The sequence below is a fragment of the Notolepis coatsorum genome, assembly GCF_963971535.1.
Source record: "Notolepis coatsorum genome assembly, chromosome: 14".
In the NCBI taxonomy this organism is placed as follows: Eukaryota; Metazoa; Chordata; class Actinopteri; order Aulopiformes; family Paralepididae; genus Notolepis; species Notolepis coatsorum.
The window spans coordinates 58,363,009-58,390,423 of NC_140178.1; the positions used below are offsets into that span (position 1 = coordinate 58,363,009).

General features: G+C 44.1%; 1 protein-coding gene across 2 annotated transcripts in view; it reads left to right on the forward strand.

Annotated features, from left to right (window-relative positions):
• Positions 1–5,287: 5,287 nt before the first annotated feature.
• Positions 5,288–27,415, forward strand: part of csnk1da (casein kinase 1, delta a) — a 172,812-nt gene continuing 150,684 nt past the window's right edge. For both annotated transcript variants that reach the window (XM_084329512.1, XM_084329511.1), the window contains exon 1: positions 5,288–5,807. In XM_084329512.1, coding sequence (XP_084185638.1) covers positions 5,732–5,807 — 76 coding nt within the window. In that variant the 5' untranslated portion in view covers positions 5,288–5,731. The remainder of the gene's footprint in view (positions 5,808–27,415) is intronic.

Here is a 27,415-nt window from a genome sequence, read left to right on the forward strand (position 1 = left end):
TGACACACACGACACAGATAGACAGTACTGCTACATCTATACATTTATGACATACCAGATTTGCAAATACAGTAATGTTTGTGATACAAAAAGAGTCCAGAAAAGAGAGTACATTTGACATAGAAACTGTTGGAGGAGGTTGGGTAGGAGGGGTGGGTGGGGGATAGACTTACAGTGTACAAGCAAAACTGTACATTGGAATATTGACAAAACCATACTTGGTCATTTACTGTACATTGGAGGGAGTTGATATAGCTATGAACCTGCATTCCGTCGAATATATCATTAATCAATTAAACTTATATTGAAATACACTATACACCAACACTGAAATGACAGTGGATAAATAAATAAGAACTAAAGCTAATCGTGGAAATAGACTGCATTAATATTCCATAACAAGTCTTGTGTGCGCCTACGAATGAACAGTAGCCTATAGGCTTAATTATGGAATAATAAGCCATACTGCGTTCATTCATTACGCCCGCCGTAGGCTATATATTAAATTTCATTCATTCATTCATTCATATACAGTACTGCGCGTGCGTGTGTGTGTGCTCGCAAGACTCGCAAAGCACGTCTTCCGCCATCCATTTGCACACAGCTGCGTCACTAGTTGCCTTATAAGGAGCTCTGGAGGCGTTGTTTTGTATGCAAATGACCTGAACGGGAACGCGCTTTCGAGTTTAAGACAGAATGCCATTCTCCAAGCAGATATCAGATCATATCATTTGTGCAACCTTTTCAAGTTTTCAGCCACTTAAGACATATTACCAGCACGTTCAGGACTCAGAGTGAACTTGTCATTGATTATGTCTCAGTGGTTCCAAGATAAGTCTTCCAGAATATATCTTTGAAAACATTTTCGGGAATGAGACCCATTGATTCAAGCCATTGGTGTTATTGTGCAAAGCTCTAACCCAGACCCAGCCCTCTCACCCCGGCGTTGCTTAGGGAAGTGACGTCAGCCACAGGCAACAGAGTGCTGCTCATCTCAATAGGGTCCAGCTGTAGACTCGGAGCCTCGAGGTCCAGATTGGTACTTCCGGCGGCCACAGGACTAATGCGGAAGTATCTCGAAGTACGTCTGACGTAATAGTCCTGTGGCAGTACTATGCGGAAGTATCTCGAAGTACGTCTGACGTATCTCGAATTACGTCTGACGTTTCTCTACGTTAGCTAAGCGAACATTAAACGTTGTATTCATAAAATAATATAAAATCAGCAGCATGGGGAGGGCCGGGGGGAGGGGAGGTACAGGTAGTAGAAGACATAGAGGTACAGGTCACATAATTATAGTACAGTGGAGAAGTAAAAATGGAATAAAAAGGCAGTGTAAACAATATACAATATTATTAACTCTTTGATTGATTGATTGAAAAGTTTATTAACAGATTGCAGAATGGGTACAGTACAGTACATCTCAATACATACAATTGTTAAGGGGATGCAGACCAGAGAAAGACTTTCGTCTTGTTTACATCAGGGTCCCCCATTTTCAATTCATCATAACATATATGACATACATGACATACAGATAGACAGTACTGCTACATCTATACATTTATGACATATCAGATTTGCAAATACAGTACTGTTTGTGATACAAAAGTGTCCAGAAAAGGAGTGTATATACATTTGGCGTAGAAACTGTACATTGGAGGAGGTTGGTGGGGTGGGGTTGGGTGGGTTGGGTGAGGGCTGTACATTGGAGGTGGGGGGGGGGGGGTTGGGTAGGGGACACACACACATTTTACACTGTACATTGGAATATTGACAAAGCCTTACTTGGTCATTTACTGTACAACTAGGTTAGGACATTTGTAGGGGCCAGTTTCGAATTGCAGTCTCACGTAGGTGTTTTTTGAGAGTGTTTTTGAAGGTGGGTAGTGATTCACATTCCTTTACAGCTTTAGGCAGGGCGTTCCACATTGATGTGGCATAATTGCGAAACGTGTTTAGTCCCTTGTTTGAGCCGAATCTGGGTTTTACATGATTTGTGGAGCTCCCTCTGGTGTTGTGATCGTGGTATTCACTGACCTTTGGGAAGTATTTTGACATGTACATGGGTACCTTGGTCGCGTAGTGTATCTTGTAGACCAGGCCCATTGCAAGTTGCTGTACTCTGTCGTCTACTCTAAGCCATCCTAGGTTGTCAAAGTGGGCAGGGGTGAGGTGCAGTGGCGAATCCTTGTGGAAGCCAACGGAAGCCATGCCTCCCTATAAATTTCATATCAAATTATGAAATATGAAATATGAAAAAAAAAAAAAAATTAAAATATAATTTTTTTTTAATATAGTTTACATTCATTTTCATCTGTGCATCTGTGTTTTTTTTTTTTTTTTTTTTTATATGTCTCCCTCTTCTCCTTCTCACTCCCTCTAACACACTGTCAGACTGTGCTCACTACTGCAGCTAGTATAGGAGAGAAGCAGTGGGTAGGTCTCTTTCTCCAGCCTTCCAGCATTATAGAGTGAGTCCAAACTCCAAATCCGATCCTAGCCAATCAGATTCGAGCTGACTGCCACTGGGCCACACCCTAAAAGTTTAAAACGGAGCTGGGAGGAAGACGTTCAGCATAATATTCCACCTGGAGGCGGGGCAGGTGCCATATTTTCCCCTCTGCACTCTGAACATTGTATTAACCCGTAACTGTTCCCACGGGCCGAATATTGCCCCGATCCTCGCGAGATTAAATCCACGGGGACCTCTCGGCGTGCCGAAGCTTTTCCTAAATCACTTCCATCATCGAAAACGAGGGGAAAAGGTCGGCTCGCGACCCTGAAAATGTCGCGTGATTTTAAAAACGCTGTATTAAGTGAGCCTATTATGGGATCCACGCGAGCTTTCTATCGTGGAAACATCTGGGCGTCCCGCAACTTTTACTGATTCACATGTAGCCCCTAAAATGCTTAGAAAAGGAAAACAGAAAGCGTGGAATAAACTCGCCGAAACGGAAAAGTGTCCCACGGGCGCGCCGTGATTCCGATCCGCGTGAAAATATTCACGGCCATAGAGGAGACCGTGGGACACCTTTTTGCAACCGAATATGTGTCTCGAATTTGCTCCCACGCGGCGCGCAAAATCGCGCAAGGAAAAATCGGACCAAAAATTAACCAATGCTCCAGCAGTATTAATGACCCTGATGTAAACAAGACAAACGTCTTTCTCTGGTCTGCATCCCCTTATACAATTGTGTGTGAATGAATGAATGAATGAAAACTTTATTAACAGATTGCAGAATGGGTACAGTACAGTACAGCTCAATACATACAATTGTTAAGGGGATGCATCATGCAGACCAGAGAAAGACTTTCGTCTTGTTTACATCAGGGTCCCCCATTTTCAATTCATCGTAAATGTGTATTGAGCCGTACTGTATTGTACCCATTCTGCAATCTGTTAAATAAATAAAAATAACGTTTGACTGGCCGCCGAGCCATACTGTAGTGTACATGGTGACTGCTTGACTTAAAAAAAAAAAAGAAAAAAAAAAAAAGTAAAAAAATTAATAAAAATATTGAATAATTTTTTTTTTAATAATTTTTTTTTGGCTTCCCCTGTTATTTTACCCACGCGACGCCACTGGTGAGGTGGGTTCTAGGAGTCAGGTCAAGTAGTAGTCTGACTAGCTTGTTTTGAGATGTTTGTAATTTGTTTTTTAGTGCCTTTGAGGTGCTTTGGTACCATGAGGTGCAAGCATAGTCGTAGTACCCTTGAATGAGTGCTCCTGCTAGAGTCTTCAGGGTATTCTTGTTTACCAGAGAGGAGATCCGGTACAAGAATCGCGTTCGTTGGTTGACTTTTTTTATTACATTGGATGCCATTTTGTCACAGGAAAGATTAGCCTCTAGGATGGAACCCAGGTAGGTAATTTCATCTTTCCTTGTGATAATATTGTCACCCACTGTAACCGAGAAGCCGTCGGTCTTGCTGAGTTTGTTATTTGAACTGAAGAGAATGGACTCTGTTTTGCCCATGTGTAATGATAGTTTGTTGTCGGCGAGTGGGTGGGGGGGGGGGACACTGTACAAGCAAAACTGTACATTGGAATATTGACAACCATATTTGGTCATTTACTGTACATTGGAGGGGGTTGGGTTACAACACAGGAGCAGAGTATAAACAACAGTACAGTACTGTTTCTCATTCCTGTACTGTTGTTTATACTCTGCTCCTGTGTTGTAACCCAACCCCCTCCAATGTACAGTAAATGACCAAGTATGGTTTTGTCAATATTCCAATGTACAGTTTTGCTTGTACAGTTGTACAGTGTCCCCCACCCCTCCTACCCGACCCCCCCCCCCCCCCCCCCCCCCCAAGGCGAAAGTCTTTCTCTGGTCTGCATCCCCTTAACAATTGTGTGTATTGAGCTGTACTGTACTGTACCCATTCTGCAATCTGTTAATAAAATGTTCAATCAAGAATGGAGTGATTGACAGTGTCAAAGGCCTTTTGTAGGTCCAGCACGATCTGTTAATACAATTTTCAATCAATCAATCAATCAATCAATCAATCAATCAAGACCCTCGTCGCGGGCACTGCATTCCGTTCTCAGAATGGATTTGACTCGAGAGAGAGAGATCATCAGCAGGCTATTATATGATATTCAGACTCTAGATCTATTTGCAGAGCCAGATGAGATGAGGCAACCTGTGCGATTTGCACGTACTGTATAGCTACAGACAGTATGTGTGTATGCGCGCACTGCGGGAGGTGGCCAGAAGCGCGCAACTAGCCAACTACTATTATTACTACTATATTAATACAGTTTGATCCATCGCAAAGCGCTCCAGCGCTTGAATACGGCCGGGGGATCCGCTCTATACAATGCAGACCCACGGCTCTCGTATTATAATGAGCCCGCGAGGCGTGTTATTATTAGAGTTAATAATATTGTATATTGTTTACACTGCCTTTTTATTCCATTTTTACTTCTCCACTGTACTATAATTATGTGACCTGTACCTCTATGTCTTCTACTACCTGTACCTCCCCTCCCCCCGGCCCTCCCCATGCTGCTGATTTTATATTATTTTATGAATACAACGTTTAATGTTCGCTTAGCTAACGTAGAGAAACGTCAGACGTAATTCGAGATACGTCAGACGTACTTCGAGATACTTCCGCATAGTACTGCCACAGGACTATTACGTCAGACGTACTTCGAGATACTTCCGCATTAGTCCTGTGGCCGCCGGAAGTACCAATCTGGACCTCGAGGCTCCGAGTCTGCAGCTCGACCCTACTCGCTCATCTTCTCTCATATCCAGAATGGCAGCCGAGGGGTGAGGACCTGAGCGTAGTCGTGAAGTAGAGAGAGAGCTAACCTCTACAAAAATCCATCTTCATCCTTGGAAAACCAAATAACTATGATATCGCAAATAGCAAGAGCATAAAGTACACAGTCAAACCTTTACGGCAAGCTGCGTATTATGATTTTAGGACATAGGGAGTGTTTTTAAACGAGCGGTGAAAGGTTGTGAGATTGTCAGATCGAAGGAGCTGCTAACTACATCCGGGGGAAGACACTCGGAGGTATAAAGGAGAGAGGCAAATTCAACACTTGGGGATAATTTGTCCGTCGGTGTTTTTTTTTTTTTTTTTTTTTTTTTTTTAATTTTACATACATCAATTGAAACATTCTTTGGACTTTTGACCTGGACATTTTTTCCCGTTCAGTTTTAGCTAGCGAGCTTGCTTGCTAGCTAGCCATACATTGTACTCAACATGGAGTTAAGAGTGGGGAACCGATACCGACTGGGCAGGAAAATTGGAAGTGGATCATTTGGAGATATTTACTTGGGTAAGTAGCGTACTATACAAACAAACTGCATCTGGTGTGTCGTGTGTGGGTCTGTTTTCGTTACCGGTAGCTAGAGCCATAGCTTGTTAGCTAACGTTAGCTGGGCTACCTTTGCCTGGTCCCCAAGACGAGCCGACTGTCAGATGTTCAACGCCCAGGGTTAACATGAGCTCTGTACAGCTACAGTGGGGACAGTGGCACGACTGTAACCCAAACCATTAGCCACCATTAACATGTATTTCGTCTGCTGTGGATTTGGTGAAGTCGAGTTTGCACTGCGAACAGTAACGCGATTGACATAACCAGCCAGCTACATCATTTGGTCAGAGAGAGACTAGCTGCACCACTATATTGAGGTGGTTTTTTTTGACGTTCGAAAATGGCCACATAACTACTAGGAAAACTGACCAATGTTCAAACCCGGTGAAGTTCAAGCTAGTCCGCTTCTATATAGACCACCACGCACTGTAATGTTGGTTACTTTCTTTACTTTGTCTTCTTCACACAGTCGTTCGTTGGTCATATTGGCGGTGTGTAGACCCCCTACTCGGGTACCATTTTCTTGGACTTTAGAAAGCGGCCAGGCATGAACTAATGTTAGACTAGCATGCCCCCCCCCCCCGACAAAAAACGGCATTGAAAATGATGGCACAGTCCATATATTTAAGAAACCCATGTTCACTGTCTGATTTGTCCCAGACGGGGAGTCCTGTCATTCCATCTAAACACTTGCACCAGTGTTGTGGTTTGTGACATATTCGAAACTGAAAATGTTAGCATTGTAAGCAGCATCACACTGAGCAGTAAGTGCAAGTCGTTATGTCCCTTGGTCTATGGTGGTGGTGGGCATGAAGAATTCTAGCTGAATTCAGCTGCTAAGCAATATTCATGCTTCATGGCCTCCATTGATCACCGGCACCGCTAACATTTTGTGTTTCCAGTAACGTATCTCTATCGTTTGTATCAGAAACCCAAACACTAGTGCAGGTGCTTTTTTAATGCATTGAAATTGGGATGTACTGATATTACCATTTGGCTGATACCGATAAAACCGATGATACATTGTTTGCTATGGCCAACATATCTTTACCAATATCTATATGATGTCGCCTCTATGAAAAAGTTTCAATGGTAATCCAATGTTGTACACACTGAAGTGATGAGGCATGAAAACACTACTACTTTTTTCCCCTTCAGTCTATTGTAGTGCAAATACAAGTAATCAAACAAAATCCTGCTAGTAACTAACAAAGCCATGCAAGTATCCATACAACTAAAGACTGTGGTTTATTTAAAAAAATAAAAGAAGATGGGATAGAGAAACAATCATCGGTTGTTGTGATTTATTACCTTTTTTAAACTGCAAATTATGTCCCCAGAACGGAAAACCTTGTCAACATCTGCAATACATATAAATCTGTTTTATTTAATAAGATAATGTTTCCAGTCTGTTCACCTCACTCCATTTATTGTCAAGAAAAAAAGAGAAATAAATGTGCTTGTACAAGATGCCTTGACACCGCATGTCTTGGTTGATTTTCATCATATATAGGTCTAGCATGAATATGTTGGCCCTTAGGCCTTTCACATGAGTCATAGGACTGGAAAATGTGTACACATGTAGACCTGATAATAAAAACAACGATGATGAGGAATCTTGGCAACAAAAGAGCCCATCTATTTCCTCTTAGTCAGAGCACAAGGGGAGATAGGAATTCTGATCCCTAGTATCGGTATAGTTGGGGTCTAGGCTTATAATCTAAACAACCTATTACTCAAATGGCTACTCTGTCTGTACACTCTACTCTAGTAAATGGGTGACCCCTGCAGAATTTTACCAGCCTCAAATCAAATCTACCATCTCTGTAGTGCATTAGGTGGCATTTGAAATCCACATAGGCATTGAATTATATCTGCAAAGTGCCTAGAGCGGGGGCCAACAAATCGATTGGAATTGGTGAGTAGTTTGTCATGATTGATAGGCAGCCTTGCCCCCCATTGTGCTCCAACCAGTGTTGGAGGTGAACAAGGGAGAGTCTTTTGTCATCGGGCCAGACTGCTCTCTGGTGGGCTTTGCTCTGTTGGGAGGGGGTTAATAGCTAGGTTAATAGCTAGATGGTTGCTATGTGTTGCTATGGACAACAGTCACCATCCGGATGGGGGTCGCTGACATCAATTTGCATTGAGAAATCCCTCAAACTACTAAATAAATACAAGTTTTCCAAACCTCTTAAATCGGTCAACACAACACAACGGGATGGTCCATTATATAGCGCTTTTATCCAAATCACTTTACAATTTTGTTCCTCACATTCACACAGATGGCGGAGGCAACCATGCAAGGTGCCAACCTGCTCATCGGGAGCAGTTAGGGGTTAAGTGTTTGTTTGCTCAAGTACACTTTGACACACTGTCCGGGAAGAGCGGGAATCAAACCAGGAGCCTTCCGATCACCAGACGACCGCTCTACCTCCTGAGCCACTGACCGAAAGGGTGTAAGCAGATTGTACGCATATTATGGTTAACAAATTGATACGTCCCAGCCTAGATGTGTCATTGAATTGGGGCTACAGAACATTCAGTAGCAAATGGTAATTGGTAGGGGTGCACCGATGTATCGGTCGGGTATCGGTATCGGCCGATAAGTGCCTTGTTGACTGCAATCGGCCTATCGGCCGATAAGCTCGAATGTGCCGATGGCAGTAGCCGATAAATATCCATCAATTTGTGTAGCGTCAAGACAAAAAAAAGTTCACTCGCAAGTCGCGACCTGCACAACGCCGTCCCCAGTCCCCCCCACACACACAAGCTACTGCATCAAAGTTACTACTTATGATTAACAAGGCATTCATTTTGTGGCATTAACGTTATATAGTTAGTGTTACACGTTCAATAACATCAGCATATTATTTACCCGAACGTAGCAAGCGTTCATACTAGCTCAGTTCCTTCCGTTGCTCACAGAGCCCTGAGTTTTACCCATTCTGCAATCTGTTAATAACGTTTTCAATCAGACACATGTATAGAAAGGCTTTGTTTTATTATAACATTAGTTGCAGTAAAATCATTATGCCTCATTTAAGTCATCCTGCGAAGCTAAACGTCGGCCGCGCCGTGTTGTTGTTGTTCTAGAAAACCTCTCGTCAAAATCAATGGCGGACAAAAGCAGAAGTAAAACATGTATACGCGCTTGCCGATTGGTGGTAACAGCAGAGGCGGGTGCAAGCGGTGTGTGACGTAATTGGCAGAATTGACTGTCAATCAAAATTTCATTGGTTGAGACAATAGTATCTAGCTGCAGCCCTGCAGAACATACTGGGAGAGAGATAGTGTTATTTCTTGATGTTTCCTTTTTTTAAGTAAGGAAAGAGGCCTATGTTCATATCGGTGAGCACAATTTGTAAGACAAATATACAGTAGTTTCATAAAAAAATATAAAAAAAAAAATATTTAAAAAATATAAAAAAAAAATTGTTGCCACAAATATCTGTATCGGTATCGGCCGATTGTGTTAGTTGAACAATCGGTATCGGTGGCAAATTTTCATATCGGTGCATCCCTAATAATTGGCCTTCCCCAGTTTGTTATCTATCAACCTCCCACTGGTGAAGAGCTGAACATCAAGGCAAAGTACTGTCAGGATCTGAACCTTGGTAGAAGGTTCTGTGAGGCCATAGACCAGTGATGATGCAACTTGCGGCCCGTGGGCAACTTTCAACGGCCTGTGAGGTCATTCATTGTATCACGTAACACTGATGCACCAAAACCATGTATTTGATTTGAATCCTCTGAAGACGAGCATATCCCTGTCTTTCGGAGACTCTCCTGAGTGCAGTAAAGTGTTAACCTTCTGTAGTGTGGCAGTGAAAGGGTTAACCTGCTGTTGTGTGGCATTGAAAGGGTTAACCTTCTGTGTATTGTCGCAGTGAAAGGGTTAACCGTTTGGTAGTTTGGCAGTGAAAGGGTTAAGGCTAGAGTAATGATATGGGTATTGGGTATCATTATGGAACTAGAGTCCGTTCATACCCCCCCTTCATGCTGAGTTACTGGGAAAGCGATGAAATCGTACTCCACAAGTCGTGACATTTTGACAAGGTAAAAATCAGTAAGACCAATTACAACCCTCTCAAATATTTGAATATAATTGGGCGCATTGGAACCATAAGACGTATCTAATGTAATTCTGTGCTGTTAAAGGAAAACTCTAACATTTTGGGAAATTAGCTTATTTGCCATCTACCCTGGAGTTAGACAAGAAGATACATACCTTTTTCTTCTCTGTGCATGCAGTAGGAGTAGGAAGACGTTGGGAACTAGGCTAATGGAGGAACCTACTTCCAGTGACTTGACGCTAAGCTAGGCTAACGGTGCACGTCTTCCTACTCCTGCACTGCATGCACAGAGAAGAAAAGGGTATGTATCTTAAAGGGGAACTATCTTATAAATGGCCTTTTTCAGTGTTTAGCATTGTTTCCTAGCTATGTGGACTTATATTAATATGATCTATGTCTCTAATTCTCATATTGGCGCATTCTTCCAATTCTCCTCTCACAATATTCACCCTCACTGAACTGAGTCATCTGAAAATTTGCTGATTTGTGATGTCAGAGAGAGTGAGAGACTCAGCTGCATGTTGAGACTCACACACTCAGCACAGTTACCATTGTGGTTGGAGCCCAGGCTCAAAACGGCTTAAGATCTTGAGGTAAAAAAATGCTGTTTTTGAGGACTTGATTAGAAATACAAAACAATGAATAAAATAAAATAAAAAATTACAGAGGTATTCCATAAACTCACAGGAATTGTGTAAAAGTGCCCAAATAGTGAAAGAAATAGTAAAAGAGTTCCCCTTTAACTAGGGGTGTAACGGTACACAAAATCCACGGTTCGGTACGTACCTCGGTTTTGAAGTCACGGTTCAGTATTATTTTCGGGGGGTGTGGAAGAAATACAAAAAAAATTGCTTTTCATTTATCTATTTATTTAACTGTATTAAACAATATAAAATGAATACTGAGCAAACTAATGCTTACTACTGTAACCTACTAATAACATTTAAAGTAAATCTGAAGATTATTATATAGCAGTCGTGGACAACTGTAGCGTGTGCTTGTTTATACAGAGCCCCTTGCATGACTGTGATGCAAGCCCTGCTTGAATACAGGGGCAGGGCTTGCATCAGTCACGAAAGGGGCTTGTTTGTGTGTGTGTGTGTGTGTGTGTGTGTGTTAGGGCTGCAAGATTTTGGGAAATAATCTAATTGCGATTATTCTGACAGATATTGCGATTGCGATTTGCGATGCGATTATAACATATTTAAAAAAAAATGTACAAGAAGAATGTTGCTGCTTTCTGTAGTCGGGTCCCAACTGCAAAATTACTGTATTACCCTGTATTATCCACTTTTACTATCATGTAGACTATTCTGCTTTGTGTTTACATGTGATGTATTGTATACATGCACATTTATTATGTTCTTGTGTGATGTATCGCACATTTTATTGCTGTGTGATGTATTGCAAATGTTATTGCTGTCATCTTGGCCAGGTCTACCTTGCAAAGGAGATATTGTATCTCAATGGGACTTCCTGGTTAAATAAAAAAAAATAAAAAAATAAAAAATGTTTTTTTATTTATTTATTTTTTTTAATTGCAGGCTTGGCGATTTGATAATTGCATCATTCCAAATCGCGATTTCGATTAAAAAAACGATTAATCGTGCAGCCCTTGTGTGTGTGTGTGTGAACTACCCATCCCAGTTAGGACAGCCGAATCCTGTCCAATCTTTCGCCGTCGACTAAAGACTCACTTCTTCAACCATTATCTGAAATGATAAAAAAAAAAAAAAAAAAAATCTAACCGTGACTAACCTTACTGTCATGCACTTGTCCTAATAAACTAACCTACACTGTAACACGCAACACTTTGATGAACATTGTTACTCAGCTGATAGAGTTGTACCCTTCTTGCTGTCTTGTCGTACAGAACTTGTAAGTCGCTTTGGATAAAAGCGTCAGCTAAATGACTAAATGTAAGTGTGTGTGTGTAGGTGTGTGTGTGTGTGTGTGCGCGCACCTTGTAGAATTCCACACATAAGAAAGAAAGATACTGGGATGAATAAACAAAATAGGAAATAAAATGTAGAAATGCATGCAATACATAAATAAATATGAATCTCCATATATGAAATATAACATTTAGATAAGGTGCTACTGAGATGTTTTGGTGAGTTCTTTGTTTTTTTGTGGAAGTTGCCCTTCTTAAAAATGCATGAACATTCACTGATAATTGGTCTGTAGTGGAGTCTACAAGGTCTACATTGCCGGACCATGTAGAATCCGGACCTTGTAGACTGACATAATTCTGTGCATAGTTTAGTCTACACAGGCCATATTTCAAATAATCAAAATCTTACTTCATTCATCTTAAACATTCTTGATTTGGGGGATTGGTAATTCCCATGAAATCTGAAGTTGTTCAAACGACAACAGCGATCCACCTTGAATTAAATCACACAGCCGAGTGAAACCTTGTTGGATGCGTCAGTCACGAAAGGGGCTACTTAATTAATCCAACCCACTTTATTTATAGAGCACATTTAAAAACAACAACGTTTACGAAAGTGCTGTACAAGTCCCACAACATAAGTTAAAAAAAAAAATTTAATTCTTTTTTTTTTTATAATTTTTTTAAAAAATTTTTTTCGAAGCTTCGAATTAAAATCGAAGCTCGGCCCCGAAGCTTCGATTGCCAAAAAAAGCTTCGAAGGTCAGCCCTAGTTTGCACTAGGATCTGTTTCTTCCGTGTACCAGTGATATTCACATTCGGGTGATGCTGTTTCAAATGCGTGATAAAGTTCGCAATAAAGTTGAACAATGACATAGCTCTGGCTTGTCAGTTAGTATTGACTCGCCATACTAAGGCTAATATGCTATGCTGAATTACAGCTCTCGTTCAGTGTGGCTGCGAGCTGCGTGGGATGAACAAACAACATCCGGTAGAGCCATATGGAATCCGCGATCACTGAATCGCGGACGGAATCGCGGAATTGAGCAATAAAAATGGAATCAACTATATAAAAAATAAAAATAAAAAAAATATTTTTTTTTTGTTTTTGTTTTTGTTTTTTTTAATGTTGTGGGACTTGTACAGCACTTTGTTCAACTTTGTCAGTGCTGTAAAGTTTAAACCTTTTTAAATCTTAGACAAACAAAACACCTTGCTTTCATGAAATATTGTAAGCCGTCATTTGAGGCTTTATAAAAGCAGCACAATGAACACTGTCTGTCAGTGCCGAGTCCGACCTCATCTTAAATAACAAACAGCATTGCTTGTTGTAGTTAACAAAGAGAGGCAGAGTTGATTTTGCAAAAATATATATAATTATTATTATTTATTTTTTTTATAATCGAATTTTATTTTCATATTCGAATCCCATGCCCATCGAACGAAGCTTCGAAGCTTCGAAGTATTTAAGACAGCCCTATTAAATCGACTGTTATATCTTATTAAATTGTGGACATTTATTCATTCCCACTTATTAGACACTATTTCTGATGGTAAAATTAGCGTACAAAGCAAAATACAGAATTCTGAAATATTAAAACGGAAAAAACGGAATTTGGAAAAAAATAAAATGGAATTTGGAAAAAAATAAAACGGATTTCATATGGCTCTACATCCGGTTAGTTGTGCACGTTATATTAGGGCCGGGGGGATTTAAGTTCAGCAAAAAAAGTTTCGTACCGTTGCAATTGTTCGGTGCACAGCGTGTGCCGTGTACTAGGGATGTCCCGATCCGATCACGTGATCGGAATCGGCGTCGATCACGTGCTTTTCAGAGTATCAGGGATCGGGAAAAAATAATAATAAAAATCGGCAGTCAAAAAAAGAAACATTTTATTCAACAAACATGACCATGTCCACGTCTTAAACTCATACGGAGGCCTTAGTTTTGGTTTTAAATTACATATAATATATCATCATTAATGTATTTATTGTCACACAGAGCAGAATAATTATCCACAACAAACATTCCCCTTTAATTTTCACCGTTGCAACAAACATTCCCTTTAATTTAGACGCTACACGCGACCACATCACAACAACAACACGTCGCTCCCGAAACACGGTTAATATCCACTGACTTGAGCAGCTAGACTTAATGTCAGAGGTTTGGAACTAAGCATTTTAAAATAGAAAGTCAAGCCAGTTGCAATGTTTGCAAGGAGGAGATTCCGCGTGGAGGAAAAACTCATGAAGCAGCAGGCTGGAGGCGAAGTTTTCAGACTAACTTTTCAACTGGAGGATAACGTTACGTGACTGAGGATTATCGTCGGCGTTTCAGACCAGAATGGACCATTACGTAAGTCGAACACTGAATGTATACTAATGTGCAAACATATATTGAAACTTTTAATATTTCTCATATGAAGCAGAAGCACATTTCTCAGGGTGAATGTAATAACAAAAGCCTCCGCTCTCGCGCCCCGGACTATTATAGGCAACAGATGGGCTTGTCTCGCTCTGCCAGTTTCTGACAAAAATGCGTCAAAATTGATTACTAATGTGAAAGATCGGATCGGAAACGATCGGATCGATAGATATTTAAAATCACATGATCGGGATTGGATCGGAAGCAAAAAAAGGCGATCGGGACATCCCTAGCGTGTACTGTACCGGAGGACCACATTGAGGTGGTACAGTACGTATTCGCGTACCGTTACACCCCTAATCTTAACACTACAACATTTTAGGAACCCTGGAATTAGACAAGAAGATGCATACCTTTTTCTTCTCTGTGCATGCAGTAGGAGTAGGAAGACGTTGGGAACTAGGCTAATGGAGAAACCTACTTCCAGTGACTGATGCTAAGCTAGGTTAACGGTGCGCGTCTTTCTACTCCTACTGCATGCACACACAGAGAAGAAAAAAGGTATGCATCTTATTGTCTAACTCCAGGGTAGATGGCAAATAAGCAAATTTCCCAAAATGTTGGAGTTTTCCTTTAAAATGTAAAAAAAAATATATATATATATTTCTTTTAATAAATTTTGCTTTAGTTGCTGGTTGATTCTCCTCAGCTTCTCTCTGGTACTATAAGAGAAGATAAATATAACACTTTTAAAACCCTTTGTTTATCTTTAGATCACACATTTAAAAATAACTGTTCATCTCTCTCAATCATTTTTATTGCAGAACATGGTATTTTCTCAAGCAGACAGATGTAAACACTGTAATCTGTGTTGCATGTACCTGACAAACTGAACTGTTTGTATTACAGTCATATTCTGACTTAACTGAATGCACTTGTGTGTGTGTGTGGACTACTGTACTATTACAGGTATTGAAATGAACAATGCAACTTCATTATACAAAACTTTAATTTTAAATTGAATTTTTTATGAATAATTAAATATCGATATTGTGGGAAATGAGTATTGAAACCGTTTTAAATATTCAGAATCGATATGTATCGATTTTTCGATATTTTTGACAACACTACTGTGCGGGAGCTTAGAGGACTGTATATAATTATCACCTTAGGGGGGTGTGGTAGGATGCCTTAACTCTTAAACTAATTGTACAAAATACACAACTGAGTGAATAACTTAAAATGGAGTCACCTAAACTAGAAAGAGCGAGGAAACTGTTTGAATCATAATGCCTTTATATAAGCAAAAAAGGGGAAAAAAGATACATACAAAATATTGTTATCACGTTACACAATGCCTAATTAAATACTATTACTAAATTTAGATGGGTGCCCAAATAGTTCTATTAAAGTGTTTTGGCCAAACGTTGCCGCGGTTACCACTGTGTCAGAGGAACAATTCCCTCTGCAGGATGAGAGAGATGGAGAGAGTTAATAATCCTGGGGGTGAGAAAAGGACCCGGATGGGTTCTGTGACGAGGAGTAGTAGACCGCTGCGTGGTGATGAGGGCGGGAAGACGCTGCCCGGTCCGATAGGCGCCACCAGTCTGCTCCTGCAGACCAGATGCTCCGCTATGGTGGATCCGAGTGTCTCGCTCCGCTCCGTGGTGCTGCACGGCGCACGCCGACAGCTGCTGCAGACACGCTGGTCCCCTCTGTACCACAAGCTACTGCCTGCATGCAGCTCCTGTAGTAATTGGGGTCTCAATTTTGGAGGCACAATCACCCGATTTCCCCACAACAAACACCCCTGTACCACTGAGAGTTCATCTTTTCTTGTGTAATAGGGAGTCAGTGCACTGTCCTGCCCTTGCGCCACAGGGAAGTGTCCTGACAAACACATGTCCATCACCTGAGCGAGTACTGGATCATACCTCGTTTCCTTACGAATGTCAGTGCTGCATACTGGCAGCGATTCCAGGTGATGTATCAGTACCGTATCCACTGAACCTGGTTTGTCCTTATGCTCAACCGGCAGTGGCAGGCGTGAGAGGCCGTCCGCATTGCCATGGTCCGCCGCCCCCCCTGTACTGAATCGTGTAGTTGTGAGCAGCTAATATTAGGGCCCAACGCTGCAGTCTAGCAGCCGCCATCGACGGGATAGCTTTACTGGGACTCAATATTGTAGTCAGGGGCCTGTGGTCTGTGAGTAGGGTAAAATGGCGCCCGTACAGATAGGCGTGGAACTTGCGCACGCCAAATATGATCCCCAGGGCCTCCCTCTCAATCTGAGCATAATTTTGCTCCGCTTTACTCAATGTCCTGGAGGCAAACGCTATGGGCCTCTCTTGACCTCCCGGCATCACATGCGAAATCACCGCGAAATCACCGCGCCCACGCCATAGGGCGAGGCGTCACACGCCAGTATGATTGGCAGTTGGGGATTGTAATGTGTCAACACCCTCTCCGAGAGCAGTTGATCCTTAGCTGAGCAGAAAGCCTTCCCACACTCCTGTGACCATTTCCATGGTGCCCCCTTATGTAGTAACGCGTGAAGGGGGCTGAGTGTCGTTGCCATGTCCTGAACGAACCGACCATAATAATTAATTAATCCCATCCTCGTCGCCATTTATTATATATGTGACCCTGTACCATGGTAGCATATTAATCACACTGGATACGCTGTTGACAGGGACTGCAGACGATGGCTGCAGCTATCTTTATTGTCATAACAACGAACCCGGAAGCGGGCTGAGCTGTCACCTTAAGAAGTGCTCGCCCTCCCCCTAGAGGGCAGGAATAGGAATGGTGAGGTCGTAACACACCAACAGCCACATACATCACACTGGCTACTACTTAGGACTAGTTGTGTCCTTTTACAGCGACACAGACCCTATCTAAATGTTCTCTGGTCTGTGTTATATATCGACTGATATGTCCAGTATAGAGCAGCTATCGAAGCATGAGCCGAAGCTACTTTAGGTATTAGCGCCGAGCTAGCTAGCTTCGGCTAACTGGTAACGATAGATGGGGAATACTATAGTCCGCTGTAATGTGCTAATCCCAGACGTTTACTAAACATCGAATTAGCTGGGTACTAAAACTCACTCTCTCTTGGTGGTATAATGTCCGCTTGGTAAGCCACTTTACATACTTGGTCACCGTCAAACTATAACGTTAACGAGAGCAACGCTGGCTGTACGTTTCTCTAACATGTCCGGTCAAGTTCAACGTCAACAAGCTCATAGAGGAAGTGACGCACATACGAGGGAACACTACCACCTCTGGCCCACTAGAGGGCAGCACCGTCATATAACCTGAGATGCCATCAATAGGCAGACAGTGTAACATTATGTGGTAAATAATAACTTAACTCCCACATATTAAACAGGTTGGTGAACTTAAAGGGGGATTATTTTAGGTCTAATTTTACCTAATCGCCCCCCTGATTTGCGGCGCTAATCATTACTGAGGTCTGCTGAATGTCTAGTAGTCACTCAGGCTGGTCAGAGTCAGAGTCAGAGTACGGGGGTAGTCGGATCAGTCGAGCCACTGGTCTGTGGTATGTTCTTCCTCCGACATCCACGATAGCCGAGCGGACTCTTCCGTCTTGCCCTTTTACCACACTCTTCACCCCTCCGGTGAGCCAGCGGGCTCGGGGAAGCGCCTGATCTACGATCATGACTGGGGTTCCTGGTTCTAGGTTGCCTCTTTCAGTGATCCACTTGCGGCGGCCTTGCAGCGATGGGAGATATTCGGTGGTGAACCTCTTCCAGAATTGGTCGGCTAGAGCCTGACTATACCTCCATTGTCTTCTGCCGATGATCTCGGTGGAGGCGTAGACCGCAAAGGGAAGGGCCGCGTCTCGCCGCCCCATCAAAAGGCTGTTGGGTGTTATGGGGTCGAGATCGGCCGCGTCGCTACTGACGTACCCCAGTGGCTCGGAATTCAGAATGGCTTCAATCTCCACCAGCACGGTGTTGAAGACCTCTGCCTTCGGAACCTGTCCTCTGAGCGCGGCTGCTAGAGCAGCCTTTACTGACTTGACCTCTCTCTCCCACGTTCCACCGAAGTGGGGTGCATTTGGAGGGTTGTAGGAGAAGGTGACCTGTTGGGAGGCCAGCTCGTCCCTCAACTCCTCACTCATCTGGTAACTCTTAATGAGTTCAGCTTCTCCTCCCTTGAAATGCATCCCGTGATCAGACCATAAGGTATGGGGTCGCCCTCTCCTTCCAGTAAATCGACGGAATGACTGGAGGAAGCTGTCTGTTGTCATTTCAGCCAGCACCTCGAGATGGACGGCTCTCGTGGTGAGGCACTTGAAGATGATTCCCCATCTCTTAGCAGTTGCTCTCCCGATCTCCCGATCTCCGCCTTGATGGTGAAGGGCCCGAAGCATTCCATGCCCGTGTTGTGGAAGGGCGCTTCTTGGAGACGGAGGCGGCAGGATGGGAGGTCAGCCATTCGTGGCATGATGGGTTGGGCTCTGAGCTTCTGGCAGTCTGTGCATGACCGTTGGTAACGCCGCACAGCCTCCCGGCCGCGAAGTATCCAGAACCTTCTCCTGAGCTCCGCGAAGAGCCGCTCCGCTCCAGGGTGATACAATTTGGTGTCATAGTGACGAATCACCAAGTTAGTCACCGGATGCTTCGAGGGGAGTAGGATGGGGTGTTTGCTGTCCTCAGTGAGGCCCTGAGCCCGTCGTAGGCGGCCTCCGACAAGTATGAGGTCTTTCTCGTCCAGTTCGGGGGCCAGTAGCCTCAGCTTGCTGTCTCTTGGTAGCTCCATCTTCCGTCCCAAGCACGCCATCTCGATCTGGAAGACCTCCCGCTGCACCCTCTGCAGCAACATTATCTCAGCTGCGGCGTAGTCGTCGGCGCTGAGGGGGGTCGGGTCTCCGGGACCGGGGTTCCGGTGGTGGAAGGTACGTACTTGGAGCTCTTCTAGGGTCTGGCAATCCTCAACCTTGGGACCGTCGGTGTTTGAAGGGTCTTGGAGTCCGGTGAGGCCGCAGAAGATGGACTTCTTAAGTTCCACCTCCACCTCTGCGTTCTCCAAGTTCGGAGGAGAAGGCCAGTCTTCTTCTGGCTTGCGTAGGTAGTCGGGTCCACGGTGGTAGAGGTTGGGACGTGCCAATTCCTCGAGGGTCGCACCTCTGGTGATCACGTCCGCCGGGTTGACATCTGTCGAAACGTATCGCCAGCAGCTGATCCCCACAAGCTCTTGGATCTCTGTCACCCTTGTTCCTACGAATACTTTATATCTGCACGAAGTCTACTGGATCCACTGGATGACTGTTGTGGAGTCAGACCACATCGACACCGCGTGAAGGGGGAGGTGCAGCTCTTCCTTCAGCATCTTTCCCAACTGGGCTCCACTTAGAGCTGCGCAGAGCTCCAGCCGGGGAATGGATTGCTGCTTCTTGGGTGCAACTTTTGAGCGTGCAAGAATGAAGGAGACGTGGACTGTGTCGTCGGGCTCCACCGCGCGCAGGTACGCTACTGCACCATATGCCTTCTCAGACGCGTCACAGAATACATGAAGGGAGAGCTGGCTGCCGGTCAGACTGACGCTCGAGGGAAAGTAGCTCCTGGGAAACTCGATCTGTTGGAGGGTGGGGAGCTCTTCTTCCCACTTCTTCCACTTCGCCCCGAGTGTCTCTGGTAGGGGGTTATCCCATCCCTTCGCCTCAGTCCACAGCTCGCTGACCAGAGCCTTGGCACGAGTCGTGTAGGGGTTGATGTAACCCAACGGGTCATATTGACTCGCCAGAGTACTGTAGATCGACCTCCTGGTTACGTAATGGCGAGTTTTCTTTTGCCGGTAACACAGGGTGTCAGACTTGAAACGCCAGAGGAGACCCAGAGTCATTTCCTGGGCGTCCTCACTTGACTGGGAGATCCAGGTCTCGCTGCTGTCAGCCTTCGCTTCGTCTGGGAGGTCTCGGACGACCTCAGGGTCGTTGGTGGCCCACTGGCGGACCTCAAAGCCAGCGGTGGCCAGGAAGGTGCGTATGTCATGCACCAGCTTGTAGGCCTCTTCCGCGGTCTCCACGCTGTGGAGGCAGTTGTCCACATAGAAACTGTGGTGGACAGCATCGGAGACTCCGGGGGGTGCGGCGCCGTCGTCGACATGAAGCTGCAGGGCGTAGGTGGCGCAACACGGGCTGCAGGTCGTCCCGAAGGGCAGCACCTCCCACTGATAGATTGACGGTTCCGGGTCGTCTGGGTTTTCTCTCCACAAGAACCTCATGAGTGGCTTATCTTCGTCGAGCAAACACACCTGATGGAACATGCGTTTGATGTCGCCACTGATGGCGGTCTTCTGTCGTCGGAAGCGCACCATGACTCCGAGGAGGGGTCAGAGTCGGACCGGGCAGGAGATAGCGGTTGAGGTTCTGCTGGCGCACTTGAAAGCTGCAATTAAAGACCACTCTGTTCTTTCCGTTGTGCTTAACGTTATGGTGTGGAAGGTACCATGACTCGGTACTCCTTTCCGCCTCCTCAGGCTTCAGCCTCCTGACGAGTCCAGACTCTATGAGCTTGCTCATTTCTGTGGTGTAGGCGGCAGCCGTCTCGGGGTCTCTGCTGAGTCTTCTTTCAGTGCTAAGCAGACACAGCTTCGCTACTCCTGGGGGAACCTTGAAGGTCGGCATGGGCTCTCTTCTCAAGAGCGGTGTGGCGTATCTGAGGACACCTTGCACGCAGACACGCTTGGTCTTGGCTTGGAGAAGATCCATCGCCGCCTTATCTTCTTTGGAGCGAGTGTGTATCTTCTCGTTTTTGTATGGAGCAATGTCCAGCTGCCATAACCTCTGAACATTCTCCAGCAATGCCTCATCTTCGTGCCCCGCTCCAATGAAGAGGCGCAGTGGGTCTGACGGGCGTTCAGATTTCTTAGACTGATGGGGCCCTGCAGGGTCCAGCCTAGCGGAGTCTCCAGGGCGACGGGACATCCGGGTGGACCCGGGATGATGTGCTTGGGTAAAGTGAGGTTCACATTATCGGAGCCGAGCAGGAGGGTGGGCTTCACCTCCATTGCAGCGTTGATCCCCAGATTACGGAGATGTGGGTACCTCTTCATGAGGGACTCCATCGGGTAGCCGTAACTGGAGAGGCACAACCCGGCAGCTGTGAATACGCGGCTCACTTTGAAGACTTCCTTCGGCCGTCCGGCCGGTGTGAGGGTGAGGGCCACACTTTCTCCTTGAATAGTGGTGCGCCCTGGTTGGATGGTGAGGAGATCCAGCTCCTCTGCGTCGCCCACGAGTCCAAGGGCGATGGCAGCCTCACGCATCAGCAGTGTGCGCTCCGAGCCATCGTCAATAACCGCGTAGGTCTCCAGAGTCTTGTCGCGGTTCCGCAGGACCACCGGCACAATCTTCAACAGCACGCGGGGAGTGCTGCCCCTCACGGGGCCCACGTAGTAGTTGCGTAGCTCTCTAGAGGGCTCATCACGGACTTCCGCCACATAAGGCTTAGCCTTGTCGTCTCTATTGTTGAGGTCGTGGAGGGCCGTGAGGTGGATCTTCCCGCACCCGCGCTGTCTGCAGGGTCCCTTGAGGGTGCAGTCCTTTGCTCTGTGCTCACGGGCGCACTTCCAGCACCGCTTATTCTCTATCCACTGTTTCTTTTCCTCTGTAGTCTTCTCCTTGAACACGGGACAGTTGTCTAGTAAGGCTGAGCCCGAACCCTGTTTTTAGGGTTCGAACGTTCGCCAGGGTTTATCGAACGAACGTTCGAACGTTCGTTTTTTGTAAATTTTTTAATAAAAAATTTTTTTATTACTTTTTTTTTTTTTTTTTTTTTAATTTTATTATTATTATAGATCCTACGGAGGGCGGCATTGCATAATCTATTGGTGAAAAAACATGTTGTTTACAGTGGTGGCTGTTCATGTAAACATGTAATTAAACAAAGCACTCAGAAGAAAATAAACAAGCTACTGAGTACTGCATAAAGTTCCTACTTATGATAAACAATAGCCCTTGCAGTCACGTAAGGGGCTAGATAAACAAATGCATTCGTTTTGTGGCATTCACGTTATATAGTTAGTGTTACACGTTCAATAACAGGTATTCACTCTTGGTCAAGGAGAGAGGCGCGCGCCTCGGCTCCTTCCACCGTCTACCTCTGAACGGGGGACGGCAGAGAGACGGAGAGACACCGGCGCGGGGGTCCCGCCGGGCTCCCAACACGCCTGCCGCCTCGGCCAGAGTTGTTTCCAACGCAACCACCTCCCGCCATGAAGCTTGCGCTCCATGGCCGAAAAAGGCTGGTATTCAATACTATTCATTAATGATCCTTCCGCAGGTTGACCTATGGAAAGTTGTTACGACTTTTACTTCCTCGGCGGGGAGCTAACGCTACGTTAATGCTTCTCTCAAGCAGATCAATTGCCGGAAGTAAAAAAAATAATAAACGCTTGCCGATTGGTGGTAACAGCAGAGGCGGGTGCAAGCGGTGTGACGTAATTGGCAGAATCGCCTGTCATTCAATCAAAATTGTTCTATTGCATTGGTTGAGACTAGAGCTCAGGTTGAGTATCCAGCAACAGCCCGGCAGAGACCATACTGGTTGAGCCGAGCGATCTCACTCGGGGGACGCGCCGCTTCACATCGCCTCACCGTCGTTGCGCCTAGAGTTGTTCCGATACCGATACTAGTATCGGAAATGCCGCCGATACTGCCTAAAATGCTAGTATCGGTATCGGCGAGTACACGTAAATTCTAGCCTCCGATCCCATGATGTAATTTATCTCCTGCCGAGTCCTGCGGAGAGTGAGGATTATAAAATGAACATGTTTTAAAGTGTGATGCTGTGTCATTTTAACAGCAGATACACTTTCTTAAATTCCATTGTCCCCGACAGTGCGGTGTGACGGGGAGCTCGGACGGGAATCGGGATGTGTTTGGCTGGTGTTATGATAGCATTAGCTGGAAAGATAGCTAGTTGGAACAACATCCGCTTTTAACGTTACATCAAATCAGATGATCGCCTGTCCTTTCTCCAGGACCTAACACTGTCCGTGACCGTCTATCAACAATAATGCACCCACGGTGAATTGTATTTAAGTTAAGTAGCTACGGACTAGCGTTAGCTGACTATTACTAACGTTATCTTAATGTCGATGCGGGAAGGCGAGCTAGGTCAGTTAGCTTAGCTTGATAACGTTACCGTGTCTAAAGTTGGTGCTATTCACATAATCCAGCAATAATGGCTGCAGACCTGCAAGCAAAGTACAGCAAGTGCCAAAGGATAAGAGTCTGAGGCGGAGTTTCAAAAGAGAATGTTGAATATTTATTTTGCATCAAAAATCACAACATGAACGTTCTATCTGCCACTAGCTTACAGACTGAATAGGGTATATCTGCAGAGCCACTGAGTAGCGAGTGCAACACCGTTTAATGTCCGTGTGGATCATTGGAGTAGGGTATATCTGCAGTGCTGCAGCCCATACTCATTGATTAATGATACTAATACAAATCTATACAATCACCTGTTGTTGAATAAATACCATACGTTCTAGTTATTACTAAAAAACAGTATAACAGTATCTGAAAAAAAAAATATATATAATTTATATAATTTTTTTAATTTTTTTTTTATGCACTGGTATCGGATAAATATCGGTATCGGCCGATACCCAAAGCTTAGGTATCGGAATCGGATCGGAAAGGGAAAAATGGTATCGGAACATCTCTACCGTGCATCCCTACAACTAGTTTGGCAATATTATTCCGTGCATGTTAACCTTATTTCCATTTGATTCATTTGATTACTCGCGTGAATGTTTAGAACATAAATTAGTGATGCACCGATGTGAAAATTGTGGCCGATACCGATAACCGATATTAATATTGCTGTTCTGGCCGATACCGATATTTACCGATGTCGATATCTCTGTATAGAAAACACTTTTTTATGATAATCAAATAAAGAGCTATTTTCCAAAACGCATAATTTTTTTACTTTTGTAACTTATTTTCAGAAATGACTGATATTTTGAAACTATTTAAGGCCAAAACATGTAAAAAAAAAATTTTTTTTTTTTTTTTTTTTTTTTTAATATCGGATATCGGCCCTATCTTGATATCGGACCGATACCGATGTGTAAAAAAACGGCCATATCGGCCGATATTATATCGGCGGCCGATATATCGTGCATCACTAACATAAATGCTCGTTTTTAAAACTTTCAGTTAATGATTTTTACTATCCGGTTATGGAGGAGAATACCAATGTCTGGCCAAGAGAACAAACTTTAGCTTTAATTGTTATTTGGGGCGATGCTAGAATTCAGTCCATGTTGTGCAGGTTCATATCGCAAATGGTTCCATTTATGAAAACATAGCGAACTGACCACTATGGCTCGCCACGGATATCAGCGCAGCTGGCTGCAATGTCAATGTAAAGTAAAGGGTAGGGGTGCACAATATTGATTTTTTTAAATCGATATCGATAACTTTCTGCTCCTCAAGGTCGATACCCATACCAATAACCGATAATATATATATATTTATTGTATTATAATTTCTATTTTTTTTTAAATGTATATTCCTGTAGTTTTGACCTAACCAGATTTATCATGACATGAGCGTTACTACTATGAACAAAACAAAGCCAAGAGAACAGTTTTGACTCTTCAAATAAAGTGACCATATTTATTTTTCCAAATAAATATAATTTGAGTCGATCACAAAATTCACAATCCGTCAATGTCATTAACAATGCGTTTCCCTGAACAATGAGTGAACTAAAAACCAACAGGTATTGTGCTTTGTCAGCAGATAAAACATTTGACGCTATAGATAGGAGAGGAGACTGTTGGTCCATGAAACAACTATTACTTGGCATTTATAGGACAGCATGCCTCAAAAAGAATTAAATAAACCAAACAAAGTTAACATCACAGGTCCATATGTCCGCGGTGAAACTTGTGCCGTGCATCGTTGTCTATCAGAGTATGAAGGAGTAAGGCGATCTCATTATACTTGGCTTGTAAACACTCCTCTGCAAAGTGACAGCGGCTTGGAATTATGAACCTGGGCTCTAAATGACGAAGTAGCTGACAGAATCCTTTGTCTTCGACGAGGGAAAAGGGCTGGTCGTCAAGTGCCATCATTTCTGTGATCAAATTAGAGATCGCTTGAGCCCTTGGGTCATCTCTGTCAAACATCTTTAATTTTGCAAACGCCTCGTCAATAGGTACAAGCAGGGCACGGAATTAGATTTTCAAAATAAGAGTATCGATATGAACTACACGCCAGGTGGCGGGCAGACCTCTCTGTCACTCGCCAAACCTAAAATATGCCCGCCATTGGCGGGTGGCGGGCATATTTTAGGTTTGGCGAGTGACACAGAGAGGTCTGCCCGCAGGGACCGAAACTAAAGCCCGCCGCCCGCCGCCCGCGGGCTGTTTTTACCTTTGGCGCATGACACTTAGAGGGCTGCCCGCCGTGTGGCGTGTAGACGTGTAGTTCATAACTTCATAACGATACTCTTGTGCGAGTACAGATTATAGCCGCTCGTCTTTTTTTTCTCCGCCGCGAGATCGTTAAAAAACTACAAGTCCCACATCGCACTAGGTCCAATCACAGTAGAGTGACGTGACTGGTTTCATGAGAAAAAAAGCAAATGACCAATCGGAAGCTATCATTTGGCTTGTTTACTTCCATCTGCTCTAGTCTATATCGGACCTCCAAGAGTCTAACGTTACTGTTTAAACAATGACCCAGTCAACTATTCACTTTTAGTTTAATACATGACGAGGCATTGTCTAACGGTATCTAGCTGGCTAGCTACTGATAGCTGCTGATATCAACAAATGCTCCAGCAATAGTCTACTCGAGTGCATAATACCTCCGGTCCCTCGTTAGCTAGCTTAGCTAGCTCACGTTGATCCATATGTCCCAGTAAACTAAATTGTCTTAACGTTATCTACCGGGCTAGCAGTAGCTACAGATAGCTCCTGATATCAATGTCTTATAACATTGATTTAATGCGTATTCTAGCTGAGGGCATGTTGAATGTGATTTGACAAAAGAACGGTAACGTTATAAATAGGTCCAGCTGCATCGCCGGAGAATCCTTGCATGCTGAATGTAGGGTCTAGCTGAATATAGGGTCTAGCTGCAGGGCCGGAGAATCCTTGCTCGAGCTGGAGGCTACTCAAGTATACACACAGACAGTGGAGCTGTTTGCAGATAGCAAGCATTTTGACTTATTGCGTGGTGGCGATGTCTCGCAGATAATACAACTACAAGTATGATTATATAATATATATTTTATTAAAAAAAATTTTTTTTATATAAAATATATATATATATTTTTTTAATCAAAACAATTTTGGCAGGTAAGAAATATGCTTTGCGGGTAGACTCTTCCCATCTACCCGCCACTGGCCGGTGAGTCAAAAAGTTAATTTCGCTCCCTGTCTGCCCGCCACCTGGCGTGTAGTTCATATCGATACTCTTATTTTGAAAATCCTGTGCGGGTCTCATTTCCTCATTTCCGCTGTAAACACGGGTCTAGTCTAGTGGGACGGGACCTCCCTGAGCTAACGTTAGCTACCGTTACAAAATGACCCAGTCAACCATTCACTTCCAGTCCAATACATGAGGCATTGTCTAACCGAACGGTATCTAGCCGGCCAGCTACTGATAGCTCCTGACATCAACAAACGCTCCAGCAAGTCTAGTAGAGACTAGTGTTGTCACGATACTGGAATTTCGACTTCGATACGATACCTTGAAAAGTATCGATACTTTCGATACTTTCAATACCAAAAAAAAAATATTATAATAATTTTTTTTTTTATTATTTTTTTTTTTTTTTTTTTTTTAACAAATTTTGCTTTTGTTGCTGGTTGATTCTCCTCAGCTTCTCTCTGGTACTATACGAGAAGATAAATACAACAACATTGCTGCTAATTGGACACTTCATGGAGGCGGGGTAATGTTGTGTCGAGTTCATGCATGTACTGGTGTAGGATGGGCTCCGGCTCCGCTCGACCGAACGTTGGCAACGGGGTAGTTGTGTCGTGTACTGGTGTAGTGGGCTCGGCTTGACGTTACTCCATTTCCATGAAGTAATAGGTGGCCAGCTAGCTAGCATTAAGCTAACGGAGGAACGACAGCTAACGTTAGCTAATAATAGCGTTGTTTACAAACTGAAGACAGGGCTGCGCTGCCCGGCTGTGAGAGGGAGGAGGCTGCAGCAGCTTGTGTCTGTTG